This window comes from Glycine max, chromosome 10, assembly GCF_000004515.6.
Source record: "Glycine max cultivar Williams 82 chromosome 10, Glycine_max_v4.0, whole genome shotgun sequence".
Lineage (NCBI taxonomy): Eukaryota > Viridiplantae > Streptophyta > Magnoliopsida > Fabales > Fabaceae > Glycine > Glycine max.
In genome coordinates this window covers 41,359,824-41,372,537 of record NC_038246.2, presented here as the reverse complement: position 1 = coordinate 41,372,537, position 12,714 = coordinate 41,359,824, and the positions used below count along the sequence as shown (strand labels likewise).

Sequence of the window (12,714 nt, the reverse complement as noted above, 5' to 3'; positions counted from 1 at the left end):
TACTCTTCTCACTTCCAGCACATTAAAAAACCAGGTACTTAGACTAATTTTTCTGTACATAACTTTAGATCTAAGATTATGCATGGAAAAAAATAGTTTTAGTATCGAAAAATGCATAATCCTATAAAAAAAATACTTACTTAAACACTCACCTATTGTTAAACCTTAAACACAACCAATTACATTAGTCCAAGTGTCTAATTAATGCATAATATAGAAATAAAATATTACACATGCTAAGCAATAAATATTTATGTATTAAAGTTAAAAGGATGTGTAGTTTAACATGTGTATAATGTTTTATTTTCTATATTATGTATTAATTGGTCACTTGAACTAATGTGATTGGTTGTGTCAAAGCCTTACTTGTTAGGTGAGTGTCTATGCAAGTATTTTTTTTTTATAAGGATATTTTTTTTTTGGTAAGGATGCAAGTATTTCTCTAACACTATAAATTGTACGAAAAAAATATAAATTAAGATCATCACTAGCATTTTTCATACTAAGATTATTAAGATTAAAGAGTACATTTTATAATTGAAATTAAAAACACTATAAATTGAAATATATATTTATTTTTATAATATACAAATTTTCATAATACATTTTTATTATGGTGAGAGATGAGAGAAATAAAAAAAATGTCAGATAAAAAAATAAATGAGAGATAATATAAAAATCTAATACTGATAAAAAATGAGAGAGGAATCATCATTTTTCTCAGCTGAATAGCAAATCATTGTAATATTGTTAATGTATTCATATTAAAAAAATATAAGTATACTAAAATATAATTTATGGTTAAAATGACATTTTGAATATAATTTATGATTTACTAAAAAATAATGATAGTTTTAGAAAGAATCAACAATTTTAAAATTATAACTCACATCTATCATACTTAATTTCCGTATGGATGTAACATAGCTTGCGCCTTTGAGGGTTGTCACGACACAAGCATCAAATCCAAAAGTCCGTTAGGGCACGTGACTCAGAATCTAGATTCTATATGACGATTATATTTAAAAATCCAAAATCAATATTCTATGAGCTTACATTTTCAAAGTAACAAAATAATTTAATTACATTTATAAGTCATAACCTTAACTTTATGTGTGCTTAATTTAATATTGCTTTTTATAAAAAAAGTTACTTTAAATTTTATTTAATAATTAACTAAAATGTAATCAAACTGCAGCGTGTCACTATTTTTGTATATACAATATTTACATGAAAATAAGTACAAACTATAAGTCACTTTTTTGCTTTTATTATTTTCTATTTAAATATTATATATATTTATTAATTCGTATAAATCAATGCTATATCACACTTACTTTATATTTCTATTAATTATTGAATAAAATTTTAGGTGAAAGATTTGCTTTTAACAATTGAGAATTTAAGAAAATTAAATGAAACACCATTAAAAGAAGGATAATCAAAATCACATATAAACTAAAGTATAAGAATTGAAAGTAGAATTAAGTAAAAATAGGTTAGACTAAATTACACTTTATAGTTTATAAGGTCTAAATAATTCATGATTCCTGACCTGCATGTGCTTGATATAATCTTCCTAACATACTTTTGTATTCATTAAAATTTATTGAAAAGAGTAAAATTAGAAGATAGAAATATTTTAAGACGTGAGATTCACTAAATTTTGTTATTTTCAATATGTTTAAAAGAGTGTGTTGAAAAATATTTTTTAAATATTTTTCTAAGTCTTTTTATTAAAGCATGCCAACTTTTTTAAAAGTCTTTCGTAACCTAAGAGTTTAATTAAAAACTTAATATGCATTAAAACTATTTAAATAGATAAATTTTATCTTTAGTTTGCGAGCTTAGAGCTTTAAATAAATAGATGGATAAATATATAATTTCAAAATATTATATTATCATTTAAACATAATAATTAATAATGATCTCATTATTATAAAAAGCTTATGTAATAATAATATTATTTTTATTTATATTTACTTGGGTAAATTAGTATGTTTTTGTTTTTTTAACTTTTTATAAATTTCACTTTTAGTTCCCTAAATTTTTTTTCCAGCATTTTGATGAAAGACTAAAAATATATATTTTTAAAAAATTACACGTGATTATCTTGTGAAACTTTTTGATGATCCGATAAATTACTAGATTGTCAATATAATTATTACATTATTAATTAATGTATTTAGTTTACACTAAAGGATTAAAACTATTAATAAAGAAAAAGGGTAGGAACCAAAAATACTAAAAAAAGTTGTTAAGAGAGTAAAAATAATTTTTTCAAAAAAATTAAAATAAAAACATAATTAATCCAATTTAATATATGGATTACCTCGTTTAAGTTTAAATTTAGTTATTCAGTAAAAGAAAAGTTTTAATTTGGTGGTTTAAATCAAATAGACTTTTAAAAAACCTTAAATTATTTTTACATAATTTTGATCGATCGTGTACATGTAAACTTAATATTAATGTCAGCATGGTCATAAACTTCTGATGAGTGAGTTATTCTATCTTTTTTCCTATTTTTATCAAATAAATACAGTATTTTTATCTATAGGAATTAATCAATAAAATATTAAAGAATTTATAATACACATTTTATTGAACTGATTGAACTAGATAGTGATCGAACTAGATAGTCTTGATACCAATAAATACAATTCACCTCAAGGCATCTGTTTAATATATATTGAATTATAATTTATTTTATGAGTTTAGAAGAAAATTTTATTTACAGTATCAATAAATGAACAAGATTAAAAGAAAAAGTTTTCTTTCAAATTAATCAACTTCGATATGAGTGATAGAAAGTACTGCATTAATATTGGTGAACTTTTTTTCCCTGTTTGAAACAATTTACTGAAAAAAAGAAAGAAGAAACGCTTATATAACTTCACGTGATTGAAATTCTTTTGATTAGCAGGTGCATTTTTAAACTTTCTATTAGACTTTTTTTGTTTTTGGTAAATGAAGGAAAAAAGAAAGAAAGTAAAAGACTACACTCTAGGGACTGGGTGAAGCACAAAATCATCATCTAACAACAACAACCCCTTTAAATCATTTGGAGAAAACTCCAACTTCATAAACCAAGACTCCGAATTAGGTTCAAACTTGGCGAGAAAGTCTGCACACCGGTTTCCCTCCTGCGAGGAGTGGATAAAATTCAAAGTCTCTGGTTTCTCAATTATCGTTGCATACTAATGACAAGAGTCAAGACTGTGCACTTCATTCTTGATGAGGTTCACACCATGTAACGAGTCTAAAACACATATTTAAAAAATTCCTACTTAACTCACATTTTTTCTCTCTTTTTACTAAATACTACCTCCGATCCTATATGAAATTATCTTTAAGTGATTAAATTAAAATATATTAACTTTTAATTAAAATATTTTTGTTCCTATCATATGTCACCCTCACTAGAGGATAAGCCTAAAGATGACCTATAATCAAAACATTCAAAAGTATGTTGTGCCCTTCTAGGGTTTCTAAAGATATATTAATACTCAACTTAAGTGGGTGAATGATTTCTTATTATTTGGAATTACTTCTGTGTATTGTAGAAGGAGAGATGAAAACTAACCCCATATCGTGGGAGGAACATCCCTTTTATGGCATTGTTGGTTGACACTTGAAATTTTAGTTTTTAACTGTTGAAAAAATACATGCCATTTATAGGAGTATTTAGTACTAGATTACACTAATTAGTCTAAAGAGATAAGTTTCAAAGATTTCGACCCATAGAAGTTGATGCTAAAGAAGTCGGCCCAAAACCTAAAAAAAATAAAATGTTTTCAGTGATTGCTTCAAGCTTAATAAAAAGGATTGAATATATCAAGAAGGAAAGCAAGACCATATGACGAAGAAATGAAAGGGCTTCACTCACTTTCACCGGAAAAAAAAACAACAAACAAAGATGCTTGGAAAATGTCAATCAACCGATTTAGCTACACAAGCATATTAAATTGTTTTAAATTGCTCCTCAGAGCTTTAAAAATCGACCAAACCAGGATGCAATTAGATTACTACTAGCACTAAACATAGATAAAGATGGTAGGTTGTTTCGTGTGAGGCATAATTCCCGTCTACCATTGCTAACTCCCAATGGAAGCACCGAATAATCTTATGCACAAAATTGCATATTTACTTGTGCGAATTTTAAATGTTTGCCAGCGGGTAGAAAGGAGTGGAAAGTGTGGTTCACATAGCGCAACATGGCAATTGGGAGGTGTTTGGTGGGAAGTTTGAGCATTTAAGAGATGAAATAGTTATGGGTTTGTTGGATGAAGCTGTCCCAAAACCGGAAAGTGCCGCCATTAACTTTGACACGCATTCTACAAAATCATCCAAACAAAACACATCACAATAGCGCGCGTAAGCGGTGACTCTGAAAGAGTCAACTCGTTGAGACACGCTTGTTGCTATTATTGTTACAATTTTTTCAACCTTAAGTTCCGCTTCCGCTGACGCATTCACAATCTTCATAGATAGACATATATCAAACATTTTATTTTAAGGAAAGGATACATACATATGTCTTTATTCTATGTAAATATTTTCAGTATTTATTTTAGTCGATGCATTAGCTTATTAATCACTCTCATAATTTGAACTTGGCTTAAACGCTCTCAAGTTATGCGGTTCTAAGATTTACTAATTAAGTGCCTCATCGCAAATCAAAACCGATATTAAAAACAACTAATACGTGGATCAGAATTACATGAGCTTTCCAATATACTACACCCATTTTATGCGCCGAGACGAGTTCTCAATCATATCATGAAAGTAGTAAACCAACCTAAAAACACAATACTATTACTATTATAGTATTACTTGCCATAGAAAACGAATGTCTGCAACTGTGCATGGATGATAAATTGTCTGAAAACTCTAAATATCCTTCTCAATGATGTTATATCTACTTCTAATTAATGTTATGCCTATCCTTAATTATAATTATCTTAAAATACATCTACTTGGTCTTCTTCATATATGTCTAAATCACCTAAAGCAAGATTTTATCTTCTTTTTTTTTTCTACAATAAATGTTATCTCAACTTTCTCTTTAATACATTTATTCTTAATCCTGTTTTGTCTAATATGTTTACTAAAAAAGAATGCAAAATCTCATTTATGCTGTATTAAGTTTATAGTTTATTCACTTTTTACTACTCATCACCCACTTCCATACAACATGCACGCCTTATTATTGTATAATACATTTTGAGAGAAATGTGAATTTAGTCTCTGTACTTTTGATCAAATAGGATGAAGTTCTTATATTTTTAAATTCATAAATTTATCTCAAAACTTTAAAAAATATAATCTCTCTTAACTTAAAAAAAATATGATAAATTCTTAGAAATGATAGACTAAATCTATATTTTTTGAAAAGTTTGGGGACCAAATTTATCTATATGAAACTATAAGTTTGACAGGAAGTACAAAGGAAAAAAATATTTTTTTTCTAATTTTTTCTTTAAACTTGACAGTACTCCTTTTTTGTCGGAAATATAACAAAAACCATACTTTTCCATTGATTCTTAGGATTTACATATATTTTTCTGTTATTTTACATGATATATACAAGAGAATTTCATTCTCCATGCTTGACTGTTAAGATTTACATATATTTTTCGTCATTTTACATGATATAGATACAAAAAATATTTAATTTGTATTATTTATTTTAAAAAAATATATAGCAATTTATTTGATTTTTCTGTCTTTAAAAAAATGATCAAAAGAAAATATATAAAATTGATCTAGTGATAAAGAAAAAAAATATAAATTTAAATTTTTTAATTAAAAAAACTAATAATAGTAACAATTAATTAATATGTGTCAATAACAAAATTATTAGTATATGATGTCACTTAATATTATCTTCCATTTATCATAGACTAACGATTTTCGTTGACATGATATTTAGCAATATTGGCTTATCGGACACGCATATGAGGGTGGTGGTTTTGAACTACAGAAGCAAACCATGATCTTGCACGGGAAAATGCACATAAAACATTAACAAATAACAGTAATAAAAGGGCATTTGGGGGGGGATTAACAGCATATTAAAGCGGTAGTTGGCTAATGAAATGTTGAAAATAACAATGCATGATAATATGATATTGTATTAAGTTTATGCTAACTCAACAAAGCAGTAATTACGTTCATTGATTAGATCTTTAAGAGTACTACTACAATCAGGAAGCTGACTTTTGAGATAATTAAATAGTATAGATAACAGATGTTATTATCATTTTGGCACTTTAATGATGTTAGCTTCTACTAATTAATTTTAAAGACAAACAGGAAGCCTACTAATGGATATAGTAAATGGCAATAATCGAGTTGAATGAATTAAGTACAGTGCTTAGATAACAGATGTTATTATCATTTTGGCACTTTAATGATGTTAGCTTCTACTAATTAATTTTAAAGACAAACAGGAAGCCTACTAATGGATATAGTAAATGGCAATAATCGAGTTGAATGAATTAAGTACAGTGCTTAGGCCAAACTCTATCAAACATCCAGGACGATATATATATTGAGCTTGCTTCTTGTCCCCAAAATGTGCAATTCCAAATTTAGTTGGCTTTAAATGTAAATCAATAAAACAGAAACGTTCCCTAAAAATTAAAAAAAAAAAAAAAAACAGAAACGTGGCACTCTTACATAATCTCAAGCTTTCTCTTTAAATAATCAAATTTACTTCCACAGTTTAAGGTTTGCACAATCAGATAGAACGTTCAACAACCGACTATTTGGAATCCTGTCATTGAGTAATCTTTGTAATGAAATTTTATCCACATTTACTTTTTTTTTTTTTTAAGTTATTTCAATTGCAAAACACCTTTTAACAATATATTCATATATTATAAATTAGAATATAAATTTTACTATTGGACATAGAAAACTAACACAAGATTATTCTATTTTAATCATTAGTCTCAAATTTAAGTCTTAAAAATATATAATTATATTAAATATTTAAAAAAAGTTTTAGCACTAGGATAATTCTATCCAACAAATATAATTTGTCTTTAGTGAAAGATAACTATAATTTCTACCAAAAAAATAATATACAATTTTGAGAGTTGACACTCACTCTCTCAATTAGCTTTTTTTTTTTAATAAACTTTATTAATATAACATTTTTCCATTACAAATTGGAGTTTTAGAGAATAAATGATGACATCACGACACTTGATCATATCGACCTTTTTTTCCACTAGAGAGGATCTCTTTTTGCATTTCACACACTATTCCTGCATTTTTCCATAAAATTCCCTCTCAATCACCCTAAAATACTTTGCTTTTATCTTTAAATTTATTTGATCTTTTCAATCATTTATCTCTTTTAATCTATTCTGCTTTATCTTTATCAGTAAATTGAATTTCAACAACTTTTAAAATTAAATTGTCAATAATAAAAAATAATGTTACATCATAATTCAAAATCTTATTTATAAATATAAAATATAATTTATATATTTAAATATATTTATGTTTTTTGAATTTTAATTATAATATAATTATTTAAATAAAATATATATTTTTAATATAAAATTTAATTCTATAACTATTTTATACAAAGCACAACTAAAATATTAGTTACAATTAACCACATATAATTTTATTATTTCTATATAAATTAAAGTAAACAACTAGGAACGTAAGACTCTTACACTTTCCCAACCTTTTAATTAGTCTCTCTATTCTAAAATGACTAATATTTAAGATTTGTTTTCAAACAAATTAAGAATAACAATTTTACTAAAATATTATTTCTCATCATAAATGCATTACTTATAAACATGGGATGATTAATAATGGTGGTTGAAAAATTGATAGACATAATACTAAAAAAACGTTAAATTGATATAATTTATTTGAGGCAAATTAAAATTATAATAAGCAAATAATTAAAAAATTAAAAAATTATCCTTATCTTTTGAATACTTTTATTTAAAGTTTAACGCACATAAGCTTCTTTACTTAATTATTTTTAGTTTTTTAAAATATTAATGAAATATCAAAATTATTCATACATTATAATAAGTAGTTTATATTAATTCACTTCAATTTAAAATGATTTAAATTCATTTCTTGTGAGAGTTTTTTTCTATCATTTTAAAGTGGCAATCTTGACAGCAAAGTTATAAAACACTTTTGTATATATGGACTATGGTCTATGGAGGGAGGGTGGTTGATTGTTTATACGTGTGAAACATTTTTTTTTATTGTGTCGTGTGGGATGTAGGCTTTCCTTTTCAGAAGGAAACCAAGTGAAAAGGAGGAGAAAAATGAATTTACTACTAAACAGAAAGCAGACGTGTAAACATCATTTATTTTCAGTTCACCAATCAATAACGTGTGATTTTGACCCAAACCGTGGACTGTTTACCAATCTAATTAACACGCATGGCAATGGTGCACTCGTGTCTATAAATGAATGAGAAATATGAGAAGTGAGAACACATTTCAAAACATAAAGTGGCAAAGTAGCAATAACAGGGAAAGAACAAGGTCAAAAAACCACATGAATAAACCCAGTTGGCTTGGCTTATTCAATGCTCCCGCATGTAACAATTAAAAGTTCGTTGGGGTAGTTGTATCGACTATCCTCCCCCTCCTCCTCTCACCCTTTAAAACCCTGCCATCTTTCATTATTTTGCAACCCATTGGATCTTCTTCTTCTCCTTTTGTACTCTCATTCACATTCTTATAGGCTAATTAACATACACTCTCTTCCAAAGTTGAGTACTTTGCCAAAAAAAAAAAAAAGTTTTCCCTTTGAGAAAGAAAACCCAAAGACAGTCTTTTGATCATTTTGAGCAGTTGCATTCCTTGTTTTCTTCCATTTTGGGTCCCCTCAAAAGTAGTTTCAAAAGGGTTCCTCTTCCTCCACAGATATCATGGCAGATCATACCCCGGGTTCAGGAACCGTTTCTGTTGAAGCTTCTTCACAAGAAAGAAGGAAACTTCCAAACTTTCTCCTATCCGTGAGACTTAAGTATGTGAAGCTTGGTTACCACTACTTGATCTCCAATGCTATGTACCTTTTACTCATACCCCTTCTTGGTGTAGCTTCTGCTCATCTTTCAACAATCTCTTACCAAGATGTTGTCCAACTATGGGAAAATCTCAAGTTCAATCTTGTCTCAGTGACTCTATGTTCTAGCCTTATAGTGTTCCTTGTCACCTTTTACTTCATGAGCCGTCCAAGGGGTGTTTACTTGGTGGATTTTGCGTGCTACAAGCCAGAGCCAGATTGCACTTGCACAAGGGAGATTTTCATGCACAGGTCTGTGGAAACTGGTGTGTTTTCGGAGGAGAACTTGGCCTTTCAGAAGAAGATACTTGAGAGGTCTGGTTTGGGACAAAAGACTTACTTGCCCCCAGCAATCTTGAGTATCCCTCCAAACCCTTGTATGGCTGAAGCAAGGAAAGAAGCTGAGCAAGTGATGTTTGGAGCCATTGACCAGCTTCTGGAGAAAACTGGTGTGAAGGCTAAGGATATTGGGATTTTGGTGGTGAATTGCAGCTTGTTCAATCCCACACCTTCTCTCTCTGCAATGATTGTGAACCACTACAAGCTGAGAGGGAATATCCAAAGTTATAATCTTGGTGGCATGGGTTGCAGTGCTGGACTTATCTCTATAGACCTTGCCAAACAGCTCCTCCAGGTTTGTTTTGCACTGATCTTTAATATTCTTTTAAAAAAATTAGTCATTTCTCTTAAGTCATAGTACTACCGGTTATGCTCTATTGCTCATGGTCATTTAGCTATCACTTCATATCTATTTTAAGTTGTAACTGTCTAGAATGCATGACCCTATGGTCTATATCTTCATCTGGCCAAAAAATTAAAAATCAAAAGGATTTCATTATTCATGTAATAGGATGTTCAATATAAACATCAGGTGGGGCCACATGCATAAATTAATGTTTCTTGTGGCAATTTCTGCCCCAGCTGTTCACATGTCCAATTGGTCATGTGATCTTTGTCAATATTGGTGGCAGTTTTGTTAGGTTAGCGATTTTGCCACCCTGTTTAATACGGTACCCGAGCGACAGTATCTAAAAGAAATGGACCTTTTGTGGATGTGTTTACATATTCCTTAACAAACAGTTGTTCACTTGCACAATTGGGGGAAATGAAGCTTTCAAATTAAATCAGAGTATTCATTTAATTGAAAGTTATATATGATCTTACTATATATACCAACGGTTCTTGTTGTCTATGACATTTATATAAAATAATAGTGACTGGATCAAAAGAAATTTTATTGATAGTTTTGCACATGAGTCCTTTTTCCTTAAATATACACTCATGATTATCTCAGGATTGCTCTATTGCAAAATTTTAAGGGCTAGCTATTAACTTTTTTATGATAATTTATATATACAGGTTCATCCAAACTCTTATGCCTTAGTGGTGAGCATGGAGAACATCACTCTCAACTGGTATTTTGGCAACAACAGGTCAATGCTAGTCTCAAATTGTCTCTTCAGAATGGGTGGAGCTGCAGTTCTACTCTCCAACAAGTCTTCTGATCGCAGAAGAGCCAAATACCAACTGATCCATACAGTGCGTACTCACAAGGGTGCAGATGACAGATCATATGGTTGTGTCTTCCAAGAAGAAGATGAGAAGAAAACAATTGGTGTGGCACTCTCAAAGGACTTAATGGCTGTTGCAGGAGAAGCCCTCAAGACCAATATCACAACACTTGGCCCATTAGTCCTTCCCATGTCAGAACAGCTCTTGTTTTTTGCAACTTTGGTGGCTAGAAAAGTGTTCAAGATGAAAATAAAGCCATACATACCAGACTTCAAGCTAGCTTTTGAGCACTTTTGCATCCATGCTGGAGGAAGAGCAGTGTTGGATGAGTTGGAGAAGAATCTTGAGCTCTCTGATTGGCACATGGAGCCTTCAAGAATGACACTGAACAGGTTTGGCAACACTTCTAGCAGTTCCTTGTGGTATGAATTGGCCTACACTGAAGCTAAAGGGAGGATCAGAAAGGGTGACAGGACTTGGCAGATTGCATTTGGTTCAGGGTTCAAGTGCAACAGTGCTGTGTGGCGTGCATTGAGGACCATTAATCCAGCAAAGGAGAAAAATCCTTGGATGGATGAGATTCACGAGTTTCCTGTTCATGTGCCTAAAGTGGCAACCATTAGTTCCTAAGTTAAACAACCTCTTGCATTTTTTTGGGAGGAGGAAATTAATTTACTTGAGGTTTTCATTGTTAATCTTAGGAGGTGTGCAAAATTTAGAAGAGAAGATTACTCCCAGCTGATTTGATCTTGTGCTAGTGTGTTCAAGTCGTAAGAGTGTGCATACAATTATTGTCCAATGAAATTTATTACACGATTTTTCATAAAAATGTATTACGTTTACTACTTGACCTTTCAAAGGTTCATGAAATTTGATTTTTTAAGTTGCTCATCAAGCTTAGGGGCTGTATTGGAGAAAGAAAAATGTATTGATAGTTGTTAATTAAGGTTTGACTAAAATTATTTCGTACAGTGACATTGTTGGGTACAAACTAGTCTTACTGAAAGGGGTGATTCATCTTTATCGAAAACGTCTCTTTCAACAAGATTTGTTCCATGCTTAAGGATTAAACAAGATTAGATGGATAATTAATGTTAAACATCTAAGATATGACAATTAGTACACACAACTTTAGAAGAAAATAAAAAATTGCTAGATAGGATTTTTTTTAATGTTCTTATTAAGATATCTGTTAAGAAATTAATAAATACTATTAACTTTTCTACTAAAAATTACATCGGGATGCATTAAAAAATATGATAATGAATGTATATTTATCATATTTTTCTCATAAAATCTTTCTTTTTTATTGTTATAAATTTATCAAAACATATTTGGTTCGGGCTCTAGAAAAATAAAAATTCAAATTAAAGAAAGTTGTGGCAATTTAATTTCTTCAAGAAAATAAAAATTATTAACTAAATAGTAAAATAAAAAATTAATTGAAATAACTTCTGAAACATAATATAAAAAGAGATTGGTGTGTCCAAGTTCAACATTGATGGGTGTGCGTTTGGTAACCCAAGAGAAGCGGGTTTTGGTGGTGGTGTTCGTGAATGGAGTGATGTATGGATTGTCAGTTTCTTTGGCTCATGTGGAGTAGCTTCTAATACTCTTGCAGAACTCCAAGTCATTTTCTAACTTGGTGTGTGAATCATATTCTCTTTGTGCATTCCACTCACCCTTACTACCCGATGGATTCTTCTTATTAGGAATATCTTGAGAGGGGAACTAGGTTGCTGATTCTCTTGCTAATGATGATACTCAAGGGATACATCATTTGGTTATTCTTCAGGCATCATCCCTTCACCACACCCAAGGCTCGCTAATAAAAAAATTAACAAGTGGAAAGTTTTCTTTCTTTTTCTGTTAATAAAAAAAATAAGAACATAAAAAGATAAAAACAAGTAGTAGAAAAAGTGAGTGAACAAATAGTTGCTATCTATAATAAGATTATTAAATTATAATAAAAATCAAATTCTTTTCTAGATGTATGCATTGCTTACTGACTATATCTATATAGTTGCTATCTATAATAAGATTATTAAATTATAATAAAAATCAAATTCTTTTCTAGATGTATGCATTGCTTATTGACATTTTATCTTAATTTTTTTATAGATATTTTAAAAGAAACTATA

At 29.3% G+C, this 12,714-nt stretch overlaps 1 protein-coding gene across 1 annotated transcript; it reads left to right on the top strand.

Moving 5' to 3' along the window:
- Positions 1-8,491: 8,491 nt before the first annotated feature.
- LOC100782027 (3-ketoacyl-CoA synthase 11) lies at positions 8,492-11,530 on the top strand. Its single transcript, XM_003536154.5, has 2 exons — positions 8,492-9,695; positions 10,421-11,530. Exons 1-2 carry the CDS (start codon positions 8,925-8,927, stop codon positions 11,201-11,203), a joined length of 1,554 nt encoding a protein of 517 aa, XP_003536202.1. The 5' UTR covers positions 8,492-8,924; the 3' UTR covers positions 11,204-11,530.
- The last annotated feature ends 1,184 nt before the right edge of the window (positions 11,531-12,714 follow it).

Excerpts from the sequence above, each read along its gene's own strand:
- LOC100782027 (XM_003536154.5), top strand. The coding sequence starts at position 8,925 with ATGGCAGATCATACCCCGGGTTCAGGAACCGTTTCTGTTGAAGCTTCT. Across the intron at positions 9,696-10,420 it reads TTGCCAAACAGCTCCTCCAG|GTTCATCCAAACTCTTATGC; the intron begins GTTTGTTTTGCA and ends TTATATATACAG.